Consider the following 20,858-nt stretch of genomic DNA (forward strand, 5'->3'; position numbering starts at 1 on the left):
AACAAACTACGGTGAGTTCAAGGACCGCCAGAATGAGTAGGACAAAACGGCGCTCGCCAAATACTGGAATCAGTGAAGCATGTTTAATATAAACAGTGTGTTTTATAACAATTAGGGAGCTTTGTGTCATGTTTGTCCTCCTACAGAAACTATATTAAAACTAAAAATATGTTTTTCTCCCCTCATTTCCTGAAAGAGCTCCAGAGAGCCACTAGGGCGGCGCTAAAGAGCTGCATGTGGCTCCTGTGGCCCCTGCCCTAGGGCCACATGTTGGGAAGTCAAAGTATGCAGGCGCCCTTTTTACTTTATGTGGTATAGCTCGGTTGGTAGAGCGGCCGTGCCAGCAACTTCAGGGTTGCAGGTTCGATTCCCGCTTCCGCCATCCTAGTCACTGCCGTTGTGTCCTTGGGCAAGACACTTGACCCACCTGCTCCCAGTGCCACCCACACTGCTTTAAATGGAACTTACATATTGGCTTTCACTATGTAAAGTGCTTTGAGTCACTAGAGAAAAGCGCTATATAAATATAATTCACAATTCACAAAATGAGAGGGAGTGTGACAATGTTGCAGCGCCCTATTAGTACCTGCACCCCCCAGATGATAAATAAACAATACACATGTGAGAGAAAGAACTTTTATTGTTGTATCATCAACAGGAAGTTCACACGCGGGTCTCCTCTTTGATGTCACCTGGAACACAACACCTGGGGTCAAAGTTCACACCCTTCATAGTGTGTGTGTGTGTGTGTGTGCATACAGTCAGCCTTGGCGGGGGCGGGGGCGGGGTCAGGTGGGCTGCTGGGTAGGACACAGGTGTAAGAGACCTCCAGGTAGCGGGTGGTCTCCTTGCAGGGATATTCTCCAAACACCACCTCAGTGACAGGAACCTCACATGTGCGCCTGTTGCCACACCTGCACACACACACACACACACACACACACACACACACACACACGTCAGCAGCACTTCCTGTCGGGCAAAGGCCCCGCCCACTCTTACAGGTCCTCCACCACCATGTCCGCCCAGGGGAAGGAGCAGAAGGTGTCAGGCCCGTCGTCAGGGTGACGCTTGCCCTCGCCACAGCGGGTGCCCACGCCCACTTTGTACAGGATGTGATGCAGCTGCATCTTGCTGCCCACCTCTGCAACACACACACACACACACACACACACACACACACGTCAGCAGCACTTCCTGTCGGGCAAAGGCCCCGCCCACTCTTACAGGTCCTCCACCACCATGTCCGCCCAGGGGAAGGAGCAGAAGGTGTCAGGCCCGTCGTCAGGGTGACGCTTGCCCTCGCCACAGCGGGTGCCCACGCCCACTTTGTACAGGATGTGATGCAGCTGCATCTTGCTGCCCACCTCTGCAACACACACACACACACACACACACACACACACACACACACACACACATTGACGTCAATCTTGACCTTCATAGAAGTGTGTGCGTGTGTGTGCGTGTGTGTGTGTGTGTGTGTGTGTGTGTGTGTGTGTGTGTGTGTGTGTGTGTGTGGTCTTACCACATGACATCACCGCTGTGTCGTTATGACAGGCGTAGACGACCACGCCCTCTGTTGATGCATCATCCACATTAGCATGGGTCGACTGTTAGCATTTATACACTGTTAGCATGCACAAACTGTTAGCATGGATACATTATTAGCATGTATAAACTGTTAGCATGCACAAACTATTAGCATTTAAATCTGTAAGAATGTATAAACTGTTAGCATGCACAAACTGTTAGCATGGATACATTATTAGCATGTATAAACTGTTAGCATGCACAAACTGTTAGCATTTAAATCTGTAAGAATGTATAAACTGTTAGCATGCACAAACTGTTAGCATGTATAAACTATTAGCATGCACAAACTGTTAGCATGCATAAACTGTTAGCATGTATAAACTGTTAGCATGTATAAACTGTTAGCATGCACAAACTGTTAGCATGTATAAACTATTAGCATGCATAAACTGTTAGCATGTATAAACTTTTAGCATGTATAAAATGTTAGCATGCACAAACTGTTAGCATGTATAAACTATTAGCATGCATTAACTATTAGCATGTATAAACTGTTAGCATGTATAAACTTTTAGCATGCACAAACTGTTAGCATGTATAAACTATTAGCATGCATAAACTGTTAGCATGTATAAACTGTTAGCATGCACAAACTGTTAGCATGTATAAACTATTAGCATGCATAAACTGTTAGCATGGACAAACTGTTAGCATGCACAAACTGTTAGCATGTACAAAATATTAGCATGCATAAACTGTTAGCATGTATAAACTGTTAGCATGCACAAACTGTTAGCATGCATAAACTGTTAGCATGGACAAACTGTTAGCATGCACAAACTGTTAGCATGCACAAACTATTAGCATGCATAAACTGTTAGCATGTATAAACTGTTAGCATGCACAAACTGTTAGCATGTATAAACTTTTAGCATGCAAAAACTGTTAGCATCTATAAACTATTAGCATACATAAACTGTTAGCATGCACAAACTGTTAGCATGTATAAACTGTTAGCATGTATAAACTGTTAGCATGTATAAACTGTTAGCATGTATAAACCTTTAGCATTAACTAAAAAATGACCTTTAACAGTTTATTTTAGAGTCTATGTTCATTACAGGTGTGCTAACTTGAAATGCGGCCATTTTGACACATTTTCAAGATGCTAAAAACGGTGTGCTAAGTTAGCATCCTCGCAGTAGTCATCCAGCTGGTGTTTAATTGAAGAGTCACTAGTGTGGTGCTCCGTGAAGAAGAACACACTTAGCTTGAGGAGTGACAACTTACCAGCACTGAGTTAGCAGGTAGAATTACTTACCAGCACTGTGAGTTAGCAGGTAGATGGTGGCCGCCACTAGAAAGACAAAAAGATGTCAGAAGTTGAGGACCACATCTTTCAGACTCTCTGGTCTTACTTTCTGACTCACATGTGAAGGTTAGCATCTTGAGAAGCTTCATGATGATGTTCTCCAGCAGCAGCAGTGAAGGTTAGCATCTGAGCCGCGCTGCTATTTAAAGACCCGAGACAAGCACGCACATGTCCCGCCCCCAGCAGGAAGTGGGCCCCTTCGTCCAGGTGGGACACACCTGTCAGAAACTGTGCTGTAAATCTTAGCTTTAGTCTTCTTCAGCTTTCAGTCCACTTGCTAACAACAAGTATTCACCTGGGAGGAGCGCTAGTGTACATCAACTGTTAGTGTACATCAACTGTTAGTGTACATCAACTGTTAGTGCACATCAACTGTTAGTGTACATCAACTGTTAGTGCACATAAACTGTTAGTGTACATCAACTGTTAGTGTACATCAACTGTTAGTGGACATCAACTGTTAGTGGACATCAACTGTTAGTGTACATCAACTGTTAGTGTACATCAACTGTTAGTGGACATCAACTGTTAGTGTACATCAACTGTTAGTGGACATCAACTGTTAGTGTACATCAACTGTTAGTGGACATAAACTGTTAGTGTACATCAACTGTTAGTGGACATCAACTGTTAGTGTACATCAACTGTTAGTGTACATCAACTGTTAGTGGACATCAACTGTTAGTGGACATCAACTGTTAGTGGACATCAACTGTTAGTGTACATCAACTGTTAGTGGACATCAACTGTTGGTGGACATCAACTGTTAGTGGACATCAACTGTTAGTGTACATCAACTGTTAGTGGACATCAACTGTTAGTGGACATCAACTGTTAGTGGACATCAACTGTTGGTGGACATAAACTGTTAGTGTACATCAACTGTTAGTGGACATCAACTGTTAGTGGACATCAACTGTTAGTGGACATCAACTGTTAGTGCACATCAACTGTTAGTGTACATCAACTGTTAGTGTACATCAACTGTTAGTGCACATCAACTGTTAGTGTACATCAACTGTTAGTGTACATCAACTGTTAGTGTACATCAACTGTTAGTGGACATCAACTGTTAGTGGACATCAACTGTTAGTGGACATAAACTGTTAGTGTACATCAACTGTTAGTGTACATCAACTGTTAGTGTACATCAACTGTTAGTGTACATCAACTGTTAGTGGACATCAACTGTTAGTGCACATCAACTGTTAGTGTACATCAACTGTTAGTGGACATCAACTGTTAGTGGACATCAACTGTTAGTGTACATCAACTGTTAGTGTACATCAACTATTAGTGGACATCAACTGTTAGTGTACATCAACTGTTAGTGGACATCAACTGTTAGTGCACATCAACTGTTAGTGGACATCAACTGTTAGTGGACATCAACTATTAGTGGACATCAACTGTTAGTGGACATCAACTGTTAGTGGACATCAACTGTTAGTGTACATCAACTGTTAGTGTACATCAACTGTTAGTGGACATCAACTGTTGGTGGACATCAACTGTTAGTGGACATCAACTGTTAGTGTACATCAACTGTTAGTGGACATCAACTGTTAGTGGACATCAACTGTTAGTGGACATCAACTGTTGGTGGACATAAACTGTTAGTGTACATCAACTGTTAGTGGACATCAACTGTTAGTGGACATCAACTGTTAGTGGACATCAACTGTTAGTGCACATCAACTGTTAGTGTACATCAACTGTTAGTGTACATCAACTGTTAGTGCACATCAACTGTTAGTGTACATCAACTGTTAGTGTACATCAACTGTTAGTGTACATCAACTGTTAGTGGACATCAACTGTTAGTGGACATCAACTGTTAGTGGACATAAACTGTTAGTGTACATCAACTGTTAGTGGACATCAACTGTTAGTGGACATCAACTGTTAGTGGACATCAACTGTTAGTGCACATCAACTGTTAGTGTACATCAACTGTTAGTGGACATCAACTGTTAGTGGACATCAACTGTTAGTGGACATCAACTGTTAGTGCACATCAACTGTTAGTGTACATCAACTGTTAGTGTACATCAACTGTTAGTGTACATCAACTGTTAGTGGACATCAACTGTTAGTGCACATCAACTGTTAGTGTACATCAACTGTTAGTGGACATCAACTGTTAGTGGACATCAACTGTTAGTGTACATCAACTGTTAGTGTACATCAACTATTAGTGGACATCAACTGTTAGTGTACATCAACTGTTAGTGGACATCAACTGTTAGTGCACATCAACTGTTAGTGGACATCAACTGTTAGTGGACATCAACTATTAGTGGACATCAACTGTTAGTGGACATCAACTGTTAGTGGACATCAACTGTTAGTGGACATCAACTGTTAGTGTACATCAACTGTTAGTGTACATCAACTGTTAGTGGACATCAACTGTTAGTGCACATCAACTGTTAGTGTACATCAACTGTTAGTGTACATCAACTGTTAGTGTATATCAACTGTTAGTGCACATCAACTGTTAGTGTACATCAACTGTTAGTGTACATCAACTGTTAGTGTACATAAACTGTTAGTGTACATCAACTGTTAGTGTACATCAACTGTTAGTGTACATCAACTGTTAGTGGACATCAACTGTTAGTGTACATCAACTGTTAGTGGACATCAACTGTTAGTGGACATCAACTGTTAGTGTACATCAACTGTTAGTGGACATCAACTGTTAGTGTACATCAACTGTTAGTGCACATCAACTGTTAGTGGACATCAACTGTTAGTGCACATCAACTGTTAGTGGACATCAACTGTTAGTGTACATCAACTGTTAGTGGACATCAACTGTTAGTGTACATAAACTGTTAGTGTACATCAACTGTTAGTGGACATCAACTGTTAGTGTACATCAACTGTTAGTGGACATCAACTGTTAGTGGACATCAACTGTTAGTGTACATCAACTGTTAGTGGACATCAACTGTTAGTGTACATCAACTGTTAGTGCACATCAACTGTTAGTGGACATCAACTGTTAGTGTACATCAACTGTTAGTGGACATCAACTGTTAGTGGACATCAACTGTTAGTGTACATCAACTGTTAGTGTACATCAACTGTTAGTGGACATCAACTGTTAGTGCACATCAACTGTTAGTGCACATCAACTGTTAGTGGACATCAACTGTTAGTGCACATCAACTGTTAGTGGACATCAACTGTTAGTGTACATCAACTGTTAGTGGACATCAACTGTTAGTGTACATAAACTGTTAGTGTACATCAACTGTTAGTGGACATCAACTGTTAGTGTACATCAACTGTTAGTGGACATCAACTGTTAGTGGACATCAACTGTTAGTGTACATCAACTGTTAGTGTACATCAACTGTTAGTGGACATCAACTGTTAGTGTACATCAACTGTTAGTGCACATCAACTGTTAGTGGACATCAACTGTTAGTGGACATCAACTGTTAGTGTACATCAACTGTTAGTGGACATCAACTGTTAGTGGACATCAACTGTTAGTGTACATCAACTGTTAGTGGACATCAACTGTTAGTGGACATCAACTGTTAGTGTACATAAACTGTTAGTGTACATCAACTGTTAGCATGAACAAACTGTAAACAGGATTCAACTGTTAGCCTGAATAGTTAATAAGCAATTGTTGGACAGTTTTAGAACAACATTTCTCAACGAGCTATTGCAAGGAATTTAGGGATTTTACCATCTACACTCCGTAAAATCATCAAAAGGTTCAGAGAATCTGGAGAAATCACTGCACGTAAGCCATGATATTACAGACTTTTGATCCCTCTGGCGGTACTGCATCAAAAACCGACATCAGTGTGTAAAGGATATCACCACATGACCTCAGGAACACTTCATAAAACCACTGTCAGTAACTACAGTTGGTCGCTACATCTGTAAGTGCAAGTTAAAACTCTACTATGCAAAGCCAAAGCCATTTATCAACAACACCCAGGAACGCCGCCGGCTTCTCTGGGCCCGAGATCATCTAAGATGGACTGATGCAAAGTGGAAAAGTGTTCTGTGGTCTGACGAGTCCACATTTCAAATTATATTTGGAAACAGAAGACGTGGTGTCCTCCAGAACAAAGAGGAAAATAACCATCCAGACTGTTATCGACGCAAAGTGTAAAAGCCAGCATGTGTGATGGTATGGGGGTGCATTAGTGCCCAAGACATGGGTAACTTACACATGTGTGATGGTATGGGGGTGTATTAGTGAACAAGGCATGGGTAACTTACACATGTGTGATGGTATGGGGGTGTATTAGTGAACAAGACATGGGTAACTTACACATGTGTGATGGTATGGGGGTGTATTAGTGCCCAAGACATGGGTAACTTACACATGTGTGATGGTATGGGGGTGTATTAGTGCCCAAGACATGGGTAACTTACACATGTGTGATGGTATGGGGGTGTATTAGTGAACAAGACATGGGTAACTTACACATGTGTGATGGTATGGGGGTGTATTAGTGAACAAGACATGGGTAACTTACACATGTGTGATGGTATGGGGGTGTATTAGTGAACAAGACATGGGTAACTTACACATGTGTGATGGTATGGGGGTGTATTAGTGAACAAGACATGGGTAACTTACACATGTGTGATGGTATGGGGGTGTATTAGTGCCCAAGACATGGGTAACTTACACATGTGTGATGGTATGGGGGTGTATTAGTGAACAAGACATGGGTAACTTACACATGTGTGATGGTATGGGGGTGTATTAGTGAACAAGACATGGGTAACTTACACATGTGTGATGGTATGGGGGTGTATTAGTGAACAAGACATGGGTAACTTACACATGTGTGATGGTATGGGGGTGTATTAGTGAACAAGACATGACTAACTTACACATGTGTGATGGTATGGGGGTGTATTAGTGAACAAGGCATGGGTAACTTACACATCTGTGATGGTATGGGGGTGTATTAGTGAACAAGACATGGGTAACTTACACATGTGTGATGGTATGGGGGTGTATTAGTGCCCAAGACATGGGTAACTTACACATGTGTGATGGTATGGGGGTGTATTAGTGAACAAGACATGACTAACTTACACATGTGTGATGGTATGGGGGTGTATTAGTGCCCAAGGCATGGGTAACTTACACATGTGTGATGGTATGGGGGTGTATTAGTGCCCAAGGCATGGGTAACTTACACATGTGTGATGGTATGGGGGTGTATTAGTGCCCAAGGCATGGGTAACTTACACATCTGTGATGGTATGGGGGTGTATTAGTGAACAAGACATGGGTAACTTACACATGTGTGATGGTATGGGGGTGTATTAGTGAACAAGACATGGGTAACTTACACATGTGTGATGGTATGGGGGTGTATTAGTGCCCAAGACATGGGTAACTTACACATGTGTGATGGTATGGGGGTGTATTAGTGAACAAGACATGGGTAACTTACACATGTGTGATGGTATGGGGGTGTATTAGTGAACAAGACATGACTAACTTACACATGTGTGATGGTATGGGGGTGTATTAGTGAACAAGGCATGGGTAACTTACACATGTGTGATGGTATGGGGGTGCATTAGTGAACAAGACATGGGTAACTTACACATGTGTGATGGTATGGGGGTGCATTAGTGAACAAGACATGGGTAACTTACACATGTGTGATGGTATGGGGGTGTATTAGTGAACAAGACATGACTAACTTACACATGTGTGATGGTATGGGGGTGTATTAGTGAACAAGGCATGGGTAACTTACACATCTGTGATGGTATGGGGGTGTATTAGTGAACAAGACATGGGTAACTTACACATGTGTGATGGTATGGGGGTGTATTAGTGCCCAAGGCATGGGTAACTTACACATGTGTGATGGTATGGGGGTGTATTAGTGCCCAAGGCATGGGTAACTTACACATGTGTGATGGTATGGGGGTGTATTAGTGCCCAAGGCATGGGTAACTTACACATGTGTGATGGTATGGGGGTGTATTAGTGAACAAGACATGGGTAACTTACACATGTGTGATGGTATGGGGGTGTATTAGTGAACAAGACATGACTAACTTACACATGTGTGATGGTATGGGGGTGTATTAGTGAACAAGACATGGGTAACTTACACATGTGTGATGGTATGGGGGTGTATTAGTGCCCAAGACATGGGTAACTTACACATGTGTGATGGTATGGGGGTGTATTAGTGAACAAGGCATGGGTAACTTACACATGTGTGATGGTATGGGGGTGTATTAGTGCCCAAGGCATGGGTAACTTACACATGTGTGGTGGTATGGGGGTGTATTAGTGCCCAAGACATGGGTAACTTACACATGTGTGATGGTATGGGGGTGTATTAGTGCCCAAGGCATGGGTAACTTACACATGTGTGATGGTATGGGGGTGTATTAGTGAACAAGACATGGGTAACTTACACATGTGTGATGGTATGGGGGTGTATTAGTGAACAAGGCATGGGTAACTTACACATGTGTGATGGTATGGGGGTGTATTAGTGAACAAGACATGACTAACTTACACATGTGTGATGGTATGGGGGTGTATTAGTGAACAAGACATGGGTAACTTACACATGTGTGATGGTATGGGGGTGTATTAGTGAACAAGACATGACTAACTTACACATGTGTGATGGTATGGGGGTGTATTAGTGAACAAGGCATGGGTAACTTACACATGTGTGATGGTATGGGGGTGTATTAGTGAACAAGACATGACTAACTTACACATGTGTGATGGTATGGGGGTGTATTAGTGAACAAGACATGGGTAACTTACACATGTGTGATGGTATGGGGGTGTATTAGTGAACAAGATATGGGTAACTTACACATGTGTGATGGTATGGGGGTGTATTAGTGAACAAGGCATGGGTAACTTACACATCTGTGATGGTATGGGGGTGTATTAGTGAACAAGACATGGGTAACTTACACATGTGTGATGGTATGGGGGTGTATTAGTGCCCAAGGCATGGGTAACTTACACATGTGTGATGGTATGGGGGTGTATTAGTGCCCAAGGCATGGGTAACTTACACATGTGTGATGGTATGGGGGTGTATTAGTGCCCAAGGCATGGGTAACTTACACATGTGTGATGGTATGGGGGTGTATTAGTGAACAAGACATGGGTAACTTACACATGTGTGATGGTATGGGGGTGTATTAGTGAACAAGACATGACTAACTTACACATGTGTGATGGTATGGGGGTGTATTAGTGAACAAGACATGGGTAACTTACACATGTGTGATGGTATGGGGGTGTATTAGTGCCCAAGACATGGGTAACTTACACATGTGTGATGGTATGGGGGTGTATTAGTGAACAAGGCATGGGTAACTTACACATGTGTGATGGTATGGGGGTGTATTAGTGCCCAAGGCATGGGTAACTTACACATGTGTGGTGGTATGGGGGTGTATTAGTGCCCAAGACATGGGTAACTTACACATGTGTGATGGTATGGGGGTGTATTAGTGCCCAAGGCATGGGTAACTTACACATGTGTGATGGTATGGGGGTGTATTAGTGAACAAGACATGGGTAACTTACACATGTGTGATGGTATGGGGGTGTATTAGTGAACAAGGCATGGGTAACTTACACATGTGTGATGGTATGGGGGTGTATTAGTGAACAAGACATGACTAACTTACACATGTGTGATGGTATGGGGGTGTATTAGTGAACAAGACATGGGTAACTTACACATGTGTGATGGTATGGGGGTGTATTAGTGAACAAGACATGACTAACTTACACATGTGTGATGGTATGGGGGTGTATTAGTGAACAAGACATGACTAACTTACACATGTGTGATGGTATGGGGGTGTATTAGTGCCCAAGACATGGGTAACTTACACATGTGTGATGGTATGGGGGTGTATTAGTGAACAAGGCATGGGTAACTTACACATGTGTGATGGTATGGGGGTGTATTAGTGAACAAGACATGACTAACTTACACATGTGTGATGGTATGGGGGTGTATTAGTGAACAAGACATGGGTAACTTACACATGTGTGATGGTATGGGGGTGTATTAGTGAACAAGATATGGGTAACTTACACATGTGTGATGGTATGGGGGTGTATTAGTGCCCAAGGCATGGGTAACTTACACATCTGTGATGGTATGGGGGTGTATTAGTGAACAAGACATGACTAACTTACACATGTGTGATGGTATGGGGGTGTATTAGTGAACAAGACATGGGTAACTTACACATGTGTGATGGTATGGGGGTGTATTAGTGCCCAAGACATGGGTAACTTACACATGTGTGATGGTATGGGGGTGTATTAGTGAACAAGGCATGGGTAACTTACACATGTGTGATGGTATGGGGGTGTATTAGTGCCCAAGGCATGGGTAACTTACACATGTGTGATGGTATGGGGGTGTATTAGTGAACAAGACATGGGTAACTTACACATGTGTGATGGTATGGGGGTGTATTAGTGAACAAGACATGACTAACTTACACATGTGTGATGGTATGGGGGTGTATTAGTGAACAAGACATGGGTAACTTACACATGTGTGATGGTATGGGGGTGTATTAGTGAACAAGACATGGGTAACTTACACATGTGTGATGGTATGGGGGTGTATTAGTGCCCAAGACATGGGTAACTTACACATGTGTGATGGTATGGGGGTGTATTAGTGAACAAGGCATGGGTAACTTACACATGTGTGATGGTATGGGGGTGTATTAGTGCCCAAGGCATGGGTAACTTACACATGTGTGGTGGTATGGGGGTGTATTAGTGCCCAAGACATGGGTAACTTACACATGTGTGATGGTATGGGGGTGTATTAGTGCCCAAGGCATGGGTAACTTACACATGTGTGATGGTATGGGGGTGTATTAGTGAACAAGACATGGGTAACTTACACATGTGTGATGGTATGGGGGTGTATTAGTGAACAAGACATGACTAACTTACACATGTGTGATGGTATGGGGGTGTATTAGTGAACAAGACATGGGTAACTTACACATGTGTGATGGTATGGGGGTGTATTAGTGAACAAGACATGGGTAACTTACACATGTGTGATGGTATGGGGGTGTATTAGTGAACAAGACATGGGTAACTTACACATGTGTGATGGTATGGGGGTGTATTAGTGCCCAAGACATGGGTAACTTACACATGTGTGATGGTATGGGGGTGTATTAGTGAACAAGACATGGGTAACTTACACATGTGTGATGGTATGGGGGTGTATTAGTGAACAAGACATGACTAACTTACACATGTGTGATGGTATGGGGGTGTATTAGTGAACAAGGCATGGGTAACTTACACATCTGTGATGGTATGGGGGTGTATTAGTGAACAAGACATGGGTAACTTACACATGTGTGATGGTATGGGGGTGTATTAGTGCCCAAGGCATGGGTAACTTACACATGTGTGATGGTATGGGGGTGTATTAGTGCCCAAGGCATGGGTAACTTACACATCTGTGAAGGCACCATTAATGCTGAAAGGTATATACAGGTTTTGGAACAACATATGTTGTCATCATGGACGCCCCTGCTTATTTCAGCAAGACAATGCCAAGCCATGTGTTACAACAGCGTGGCTTCGTAGTAAAAGAGTGCAGGGAACTTGACTGGCCCGCCTGCAGTCCAGACCTGTCTCCCATGGAAAATGTGTGAAGTGTAAAATAGGACAGCGGAGACCCCGGACTGTTGAAGGACTGAAGCTCTACATAAAACAAGAATGGGAAAGAATTCCACTTTCAAAGCTTCAACAATTAGTTTCCTCAGTTCCCAAACGTTTATTGAGTGTTGTTAAAAGAAAAGGTGATGTAACACAGTGGTGAACATGCCCTTTCCCAACTACTTTGGCACGTGTCGCAGCCATGAAATTCCAAGTTAATTATTTGCAAAAAAAAAACTAAGTTTATGAGTTTGAACATGAAATATGTTGTCTTTGTAGCATATTCAACTGAATATGGCTTGAAAAGGATTTGCAAATCATTGTATTCTGTTTATATTTACATCTAACACCATTTCCCAACTCATATGGAAACAGGGTTTGTAGAAACTGTCAACATTCCAAAACTATTAGCATGCATAGATTGTTAGCACACAGAAACTGTTAGCATGCATCAAATGCTAGTATGTAAGCAATGTTAGCATGTATAAAGTGTTAGCATGCATGGACTGTTAGCATGTATAAAGTGTTAGCATGCATGGACTGTTAGCATGTATAAAGTGTTAGCATGTATAAAGTGTTAGCATGTATAAAGTGTTAGCATGCATAAAGTGTTAGCATGTATAAAGTGTTAGCATGCATGGACTGTTTGCATGTATAAAGTGTTAGCATGTATAAAGTGTTAGCATGTATAAAGTGTTAGCATGTATGGACTGGTAGCATGTATAAAGTGTTAGCATGTATAAAGTGTTAGCATGTATAAAGTGTTAGCATGTATAAAGTGTTAGCATGCATGGACTGTTTGCATGTATAAAGTGTTAGCATGTATAAAGTGTTAGCATGTATAAAGTGTTAGCATGTATAAAGTGTTAGCATGTATGGACTGTTAGCATGTATAAAGTGTTAGCATGCATAAAGTGTTAGCATGTATAAAGTGTTAGCATGTATAAAGTGTTAGCATGCATGGACTGTTAGCATGTATAAAGTGTTAGCATGTATGGACTGTTAGCATGTATAAAGTGTTAGCATGTATAAAGTGTTAGCATGCATAAAGTGTTAGCATGTATAAAGTGTTAGCATGTATAAAGTGTTAGCATGTATAAAGTGTTAGCATGTATGAAGTGTTCCAGCAGCTGCTCATCCAGGTGTGCTGCAACATACCTGCTGACTGACTGACTAACTACATCTTACACCTGCATGTCTCAGCTTGACTTACCTGGCTGTCTACTTACATAACACACACACACACACACACACACACACACACACACACACACACACACACACACGCGCGCAGACACAAACACGCAGACACAAACACGCATGCGTGACGAGCAAGCGCCGCCAAAATGACGCTGAACACTGGCGGGGAAGGCCTACCCACAATGCACCGCAGCAGCGCTGGTTCTTCTTCGAGCAAATAAAATCCCACATGAGGTCAGATCGTGTTTGTCGCACATTGACCACGTCTGCTGTGTGCTGTGACGTCACAGTGACGTTGAGACTAGTGACGGTGACACTAGTGAGCACCATGAGTGTAAAGTGTGTGTGCGACATAGAGGAGCGGCCGCCATGTTGGCGGCGCCGAAATGATCTTTCCAGTTCATGAGCGTGATGACTGGTGCGTTCACGGACACTCCGTGAAAGGCACGACCGACCTTGTTACGCAGGCTGCCTCAGACCGTCTGATCGTGCGCTGGAACACTCTGGCAAACACACCTAAATGTTCAATAAAGACCGGTCAACGCTTAATAATTTGTAATAATAATAATACCATGAATTGATGAAGGTGGACCCCGACTTAAAACTTATTGGGGTGTTACCATTTAGTGGTCAATTGTACGGAATATGTACTGAACTGTGCAATCTACTAATAAAAGTATCAATCAATCAATCAATCAATTGTCCCGCGGCCCGGGTGGGGGGGAGGGGGAGGTGTCCTTTTTTTGTTTGTTTTCTTTGTCATGACAAAGGGAGGTTTTTGTGGTTGGTGCACTAATTGTAAGTGTATATTGTGTTTTTTATGTTGATTTAATAAAAAAAATAAAAAAAATGTTTTCTTATTATTTTTTTTAAATAAAAATTAATAAAAAATTCTTCTGCGGAAAGACACGATGTTAGTGTTTAAAGATCATGTTTAGACAACATTCTACTTTAATGGTGTTTACTTCTAAAGGAAGTTGAAACTGCGGCGCACAAACATCACCATCTAGGTGACGTCATTCAGTGCAGGAGTAATGTGCACTCTTGGCCTGCAGGGGGCAGCAACCTGTTTGACAGCAAGAGCTACTGATTCATGCCAAGGGCTACCAGTTTGATACACACTTCAAGAAATTGCCAGAAATAGCCAATTTGATCAATTTACCTTTGATAAATAAATATATATGTATATGAAAAAATTGGGTATTTCTGTCTGTCATTCCGTCATACATTTTTTTTCCTCTTGCGGAAGGTTTTTTTGTAGAGAATAAGTGATGAAATAAACAATTTACGGTTTAAAAAAAGGGATAAAACGAAAAAAATGAAAATTAAGTTTTGAAACTTAGTTTATCTTCAATTTCGACTCTTTAAAATTCAAAATTCCACCGAAAAAAATGAAGACAAAAACTGTCTAATTCGAATCTTTTTTGAAAAAATTAAAAAATGAATTTATAGAACATCATTAGTCATTTTTCCTGATTACGATTAATTTTAGAATCTTGATGACATGTTTTAAATAAGTTAAAATCCAATCTGCACTTAAAGTGAATTATATTTATATAGCGCTTTTTCTCTAGTGACTCAAAGCGCTTTACATAGTGAAAGCCAATATGTAAGTTCCATTTAAAGCAGTGTGGGTGGCACTGGGAGCAGGTGGGTCAAGTGTCTTGCCCAAGGACACAACGGCAGTGACTAGGATGGCACAAGCAGGAATCGAACCTGCAACCCTTAAGTTGCTGGCACAGCCGCTCTACCAACCGAGCTAACCTGCCCCACTTTGTTAGAATATATAACAAATTGGACCAAGCTATATTTCTAACAAAGACAAATCATTATTTCTTCTAGATTTTCCAGAACAAAAATTTATAAAGAAATTCAAGAGACTTTGAAATAAGATTTAAATTTGATTCTACAGATATTCTAGATCTGCCAGAATATTTTTGGGGAATTTTAATCATAAGTTTGAAGAAATATTTCACAAATATTCTTCATCAAAAAAAACAGAAGCTAAAATGAAGAATTAAATTAAAATGTATTTATTATTCTTTACAATTTAAAAAACATACTTGAACATTGATTGAAATTGTCAGGAAAGAAGAGGAAGGGATTTAAAAGGTAAAAAGTTATATGTGTTTAAAAATCCTAAAATCATTTTTAAGGTTGTATTTTTTTCTCTAAAATTCTCTTTCTGAAAGTTATAAGAAGCAAAGTAAAAAAATAAATGAATTTATTTAAACAAGTGAAGACCAAGTCTTTATTGGATTTTCTTGGATTTTCAAATTCTATTTGAGTTTTGTCTCTCTTAGAATTAAAAATGTCGAGCAAAGCGAGACCAGCTTGCTAGTAAATAAATACAATTTAAAAAATAGAGGCAGCTCACTGGTAAGTGCTGCTATTTGAGCTATTTTTAGAACAGGCCAGCGGGCGACTCATCTGGTCCTTACGGGCGACCTGGTGTTGGTGACCCCTGCTTGGCGACCCCTGCTTGGTGACCCCTGCTTGGTGACCCCTGCTTGGCGACCCCTGCTTGGTGACCCCTGCTTGGTGACCCCTGCTTGGTGACCCCTGCTTGGTGACCCCTGCTTGGTGACCCCTGCTTAGTGACCCCTGCTTGGTGACCCCTGCTTGGCGTGCAAATGACAAGATGGCAAAGTCATCATTATCTAATCAAAAAGTCCACATTGTGAGATAAAGTCAAAGCTATGCAATAAAAAGTCATAATTATGCAACAAACTAAAAAGTCGAAATTATGAGATGTGAAAATTAAGATTATGATTATAAAAAAAACTACAGTAATGAGATATGACATCAAAATTAGGAGATAAACATGTTTACATTGTATGTCATGATACATTAATTCCAAACTGTGAGATAAAATGTCAAAATGATGAGAGGAAAAGTTATCATTTTAGAATGAAAAGTCAAAAAAATTAGATATGACTGGAATTTTTTGTAAGACTAAAAGTGGAAGTTATGTGATTAAAAAAGTCATAAATATGAGATTTTAAAAAAATCGAAATTAGGAGAAAAGAAAGTCTAAATTGTGAGATTAAAAAAATCAAAATTCAAAAATAAAAAGGAATAATTAGGAGTTAAAAAAAATCTAATTATGAGTTTAAAAAATTCAAATTATAGAATAGAATAGAATAGAATATAAACTACTTAATTGATCCCTGGGGGAAATTCAGCACCACAGTTGGCTCACAATCAACAATAAACAATAAACAATAAACAATAAACAATCAACTCTTAGATATGAGATAAAAAAGTGCAAATTCTAAAATAAAAAGGCAAACATATGACACAAAAGTTGAGATTATGACATATGAGTCAAAGTTTTAATTTCTTATCTAATAGTTCTGACTTTTTATCTCATAATTCTAACCTTTTACTCCATAACTTTGACTTTTTTTCTCATACGGTAACTTACATTTTTTTTCTTAACTCATAATTTCCCATTTCCATCTCATAAGTGGGACAGTTTTGATAGTCTTGACTTTCTATTTGAATAGTCACACTTGCACTCTGGGATATATCTAATATTTGATAGTTCTGCCTGATTGTAGCTGAGAGAGGCAGCAGCGCCCCCCCGCGACCCCAAAGGGAATAAGGGGTAGAAAATGGATGGATAGATGGATGGACATGTAATATTTAATATTTAATAGTTAATATAAAACATTAAACATTAAATATTTAATATTTAATATGTAATGTTTAATAATTTCGTGTCAGAAAGGGACTTCCATACTAAAGGCCACAGTGTGATCTCGCGATGTTTGTCAGCCTTTTCCGGAAGTCGGGAGCGTTGTTTCCTTGTCTGCAGGCAAACCTCGCGAGATGTCAGGCCAAGCACAACAAAGATGGCGACTTGCTGGCGGCCCATGCGGCTGTGAGAGCAGACTAAAACACATTTAAAGGCTTTTTCTGGCCGAAACTCTCACATTTTCACCTCCTTTGTTAAGAAAAGTCAAGCCTCGAACTAGCCGGCCAAGCAGGCAACATGCAGCACGACGACGTGAGTATACTCGCCTTTTAGCCTCGTGCTAACCTTAGCATGCTAACCTGGCTTTTAAACTTCAACTTTTATCTTCATTTTCACTCTTTAACATGACTTCTATTCATTTTCTAACATGTAGATCATTACAACATGCAGCTATTTGGACAAATGACAAGTTGTTAGCTAACAGCTAGCTAGTAGGCTAGGTCCTCTCTAATGATAACCAGGTGATGAATGTAACTAACTAGTTTAAATATCTAACTTATAACCAGGTGATGAATGTAACTAACTCATTTAAATATCTAACTTATAACCAGGTGATGAATGTAACTAACTCATTTAAATATCTAACTTATAACTAGGTCATAAATGTAACTGACTAATTTAAATATCTAACTTATAACCATATGATGAATGTAACTAACTAATTTAAATATCTAACTTATAACCATGTGATGAATGTAACTAACTAGTTTAAATATCTAACTTATAACCATATGATGAATGTAACTAACTAATTTAAATATCTAACTTATAACCAGGTGATGAATGTAACTAACTAATTTAAATATCCAACTTATAACTAGGTCATAAATGTAACTAACTAATTTGAATATCTAACTTATAACCAGGTGATGAATGTAACTAACTAATTTAAATATCTAACTTATAACCAGGTGATGAATGTAACTAACTAATTTAAATATCTAACTTATAACTAGGTCATAAATGTAACTAACTAATTTAAATATCTAACTTATAACCATATGATGAATGTAACTAACTAATTTAAATATCTAACTTATAACCATGTGATGAATGTAACTAACTAGTTTAAATATCTAACTTATAACCATATGATGAATGTAACTAACTAATTTAAATATCTAACTTATAACCAGGTGATGAATGTAACTAACTAATTTAAATATCCAACTTATAACTAGGTCATAAATGTAACTAACTAATTTGAATATCTAACTTATAACCAGGTGATGAATGTAACTAACTAATTTAAATATCTAACTTATAACCAGGTGATGAATGTAACTAACTAATTTAAATATCTAACTTATAACTAGGTCATAAATGTAACTGACTAATTTAAATATCCAACTTATAACCAGGTGATGAATATAACTAACTAATTTAAATATCTAACTTATAACTAGGTCATAATTGTAACTAGTTATATATCTAACTGATAACTAGGTGATGAATATAACTAGTTTAAATATCTAACTGATAACTAGGTGATGAATATAACTAACTTATTTATTTATCCAACTGATAACTAGGTGATAATAACTAGATTATGTATCTAACTGATAACTAGGTGATGAATGTAACAAAATAGTTTGTGTCTAACTGATAACCAGGTCATGAATATAAATAACTGTGTAATTAGCTAGTTTATGTATGTACCTCTCTAATTGATAACAAGGCAGTGAATATAACTAACTGTATGGTTAGTTAGTTTATGTATATACCTCTCTAACTGATAACTAAGCAATGAATACAACTAACTGTGTGATTACTTAGCTTATGTATCTACCTCTCTAACTAATAACAAGGCAATGAATATAACTAAATGTATGGTTGGCTAGTTTGTCTCCAACTAATAACAAGGCGATGAATATAACTGTGTGGTTAGCTAGTATATGTATATACTGATAACAAGGGGATGAATATAACTGTGTGGTTAGCTAGTATATGTATATACTGATAACAAGGGGATGAATATAACTAACTGTACGGTTAGCTAGTTTATGTCTCTAACTGATAACAAGATGATGAATAGGTCGTTAACTCGTTAATGTCTCTAGGTGATTCATATAATTAAGTAGTTAGTGTGTCCAGGTGATGACTGTAACTAAGTAGTTCAGGTGATAAGAAGGTGAGAAATATAAGTAAGTAGGTGATGAGTGTAACTAAGTAGTTTAGGTGATAAGAAGGTGAGAAATATAAGTAAGTAGGTGATGACTGTAACTAAGTAGTTTAGGTGATAAGAAGGTGATAAATATAAGTAAGTAGGTGATGACTGTAACTAAGTAGTTTAGGTGATAAGAAGGTGATAAATATAAGTAAGTAGGTGATGAGTGTAACTAAGTAGTTTAGGTGATAAGAAGGTGATAAATATAAGTAAGTAGGTGATGACTGTAACTAAGTAGTTTAGGTGATAAGAAGTTGATAAATATAAGTAAGTAGGTGATGAGTGTAACTAAGTAGTTTAGGTGATAAATATAAGTAAGTAGGTGATGAGTGTAACTAAGTAGTTTAAGTGATGTGATTGTCTTGCAGGTGATTTGGGACGTTATTGGCAACAGGCAGTTCTGCTCACATAAAGTCAAGTAAGTTGGAACATCTCACATTCATGTGTTCATTGATTTTCACCACACCGACTTTTGAAGAACATCATGTGTTCATTGACTTTCACCACAATGACTTTTGAAGAACATCTCAGGTTCATGTGTTCATTGACTTTCACCACAATGACGTTTAAAGAACGTCTCACGTTCATGTGTTCATTGACTTTCACCACAATGACATTTGAACAACATCTCAGGTTCATGTGTTCATTGACTTTCACCACAATGACTTTTGAAGAACATCTCAGGTTCATGTGTTCATTGACTTTCACCACAATGACGTTTAAAGAACGTCTCACGTTCATGTGTTCATTGACTTTCACCACGATGACTTTTGAAGAACATCATGTGTTCATTGACTTTCACCACGATGACTTTTGAAGAACATCATGTGTTCATTGACTTTCACCACAATGACTTTTGAAGAACATCTCAGGTTCATGTGTTCATTGACTTTCACCACGATGACTTTTGAAGAACATCTCAGGTTCATGTGTTCATTGACTTTCACCACAATGACGTTTAAAGAACGTCTCACGTTCATGTGTTCATTGACTTTCACCACGATGACTTTTGAAGAACATCATGTGTTCATTGACTTTCACCACAATGACTTTTGAAGAACATCATGTGTTCATTGACTTTCACCACGATGACTTTTGAAGAACATCATGT

General features: G+C 39.4%; 2 protein-coding genes and 1 non-coding gene across 7 annotated transcripts in view; 2 read left to right on the forward strand and 1 right to left on the reverse strand.

Annotated features, from left to right (window-relative positions):
- Positions 1–622: 622 nt before the first annotated feature.
- On the reverse strand, positions 623–14,192 carry LOC133563045 (protein eva-1-like). Of its 2 annotated transcripts, none has more exons than XM_061917079.1 (7): positions 14,002–14,192; positions 2,967–3,126; positions 2,858–2,893; positions 1,529–1,579; positions 1,003–1,369; positions 760–914; positions 623–692 (listed from the first exon to the last, which is right to left on the reverse strand). In XM_061917079.1, the coding sequence occupies exons 5-7, from the start codon at positions 1,128–1,130 to the stop codon at positions 664–666; spliced, it is 312 nt and encodes a 103-aa protein (XP_061773063.1). In that variant the 5' UTR covers positions 1,131–1,369; positions 1,529–1,579; positions 2,858–2,893; positions 2,967–3,126; positions 14,002–14,192; the 3' UTR covers positions 623–663. The 2 variants fall into 2 exon arrangements, with proteins under 2 accessions (XP_061773063.1, XP_061772985.1); XM_061917001.1 differs by having other exon boundaries at positions 13,998–14,192.
- A 17-nt stretch (positions 14,193–14,209) lies between these two features.
- LOC133562876 (small nucleolar RNA U13) lies at positions 14,210–14,308 on the forward strand. Its single transcript, XR_009808924.1, has one exon. It is a non-coding gene; the product is annotated as a small nucleolar RNA U13 (small nucleolar RNA).
- A 3,331-nt stretch (positions 14,309–17,639) lies between these two features.
- mak16 (MAK16 homolog (S. cerevisiae)) overlaps positions 17,640–20,858 on the forward strand; it is a 10,065-nt gene continuing 6,846 nt past the window's right edge. For all 4 annotated transcript variants that reach the window (XM_061892796.1, XM_061892839.1, XM_061892892.1 and 1 more), the window contains exons 1-2: positions 17,640–17,832; positions 20,116–20,165. In XM_061892796.1, coding sequence (XP_061748780.1) covers positions 17,818–17,832; positions 20,116–20,165 — 65 coding nt within the window. In that variant the 5' untranslated portion in view covers positions 17,640–17,817. The remainder of the gene's footprint in view (positions 17,833–20,115; positions 20,166–20,858) is intronic.

Source organism: Nerophis ophidion, linkage group LG01 (assembly GCF_033978795.1).
Source record: "Nerophis ophidion isolate RoL-2023_Sa linkage group LG01, RoL_Noph_v1.0, whole genome shotgun sequence".
Taxonomy (NCBI): Eukaryota; Metazoa; Chordata; class Actinopteri; order Syngnathiformes; family Syngnathidae; genus Nerophis; species Nerophis ophidion.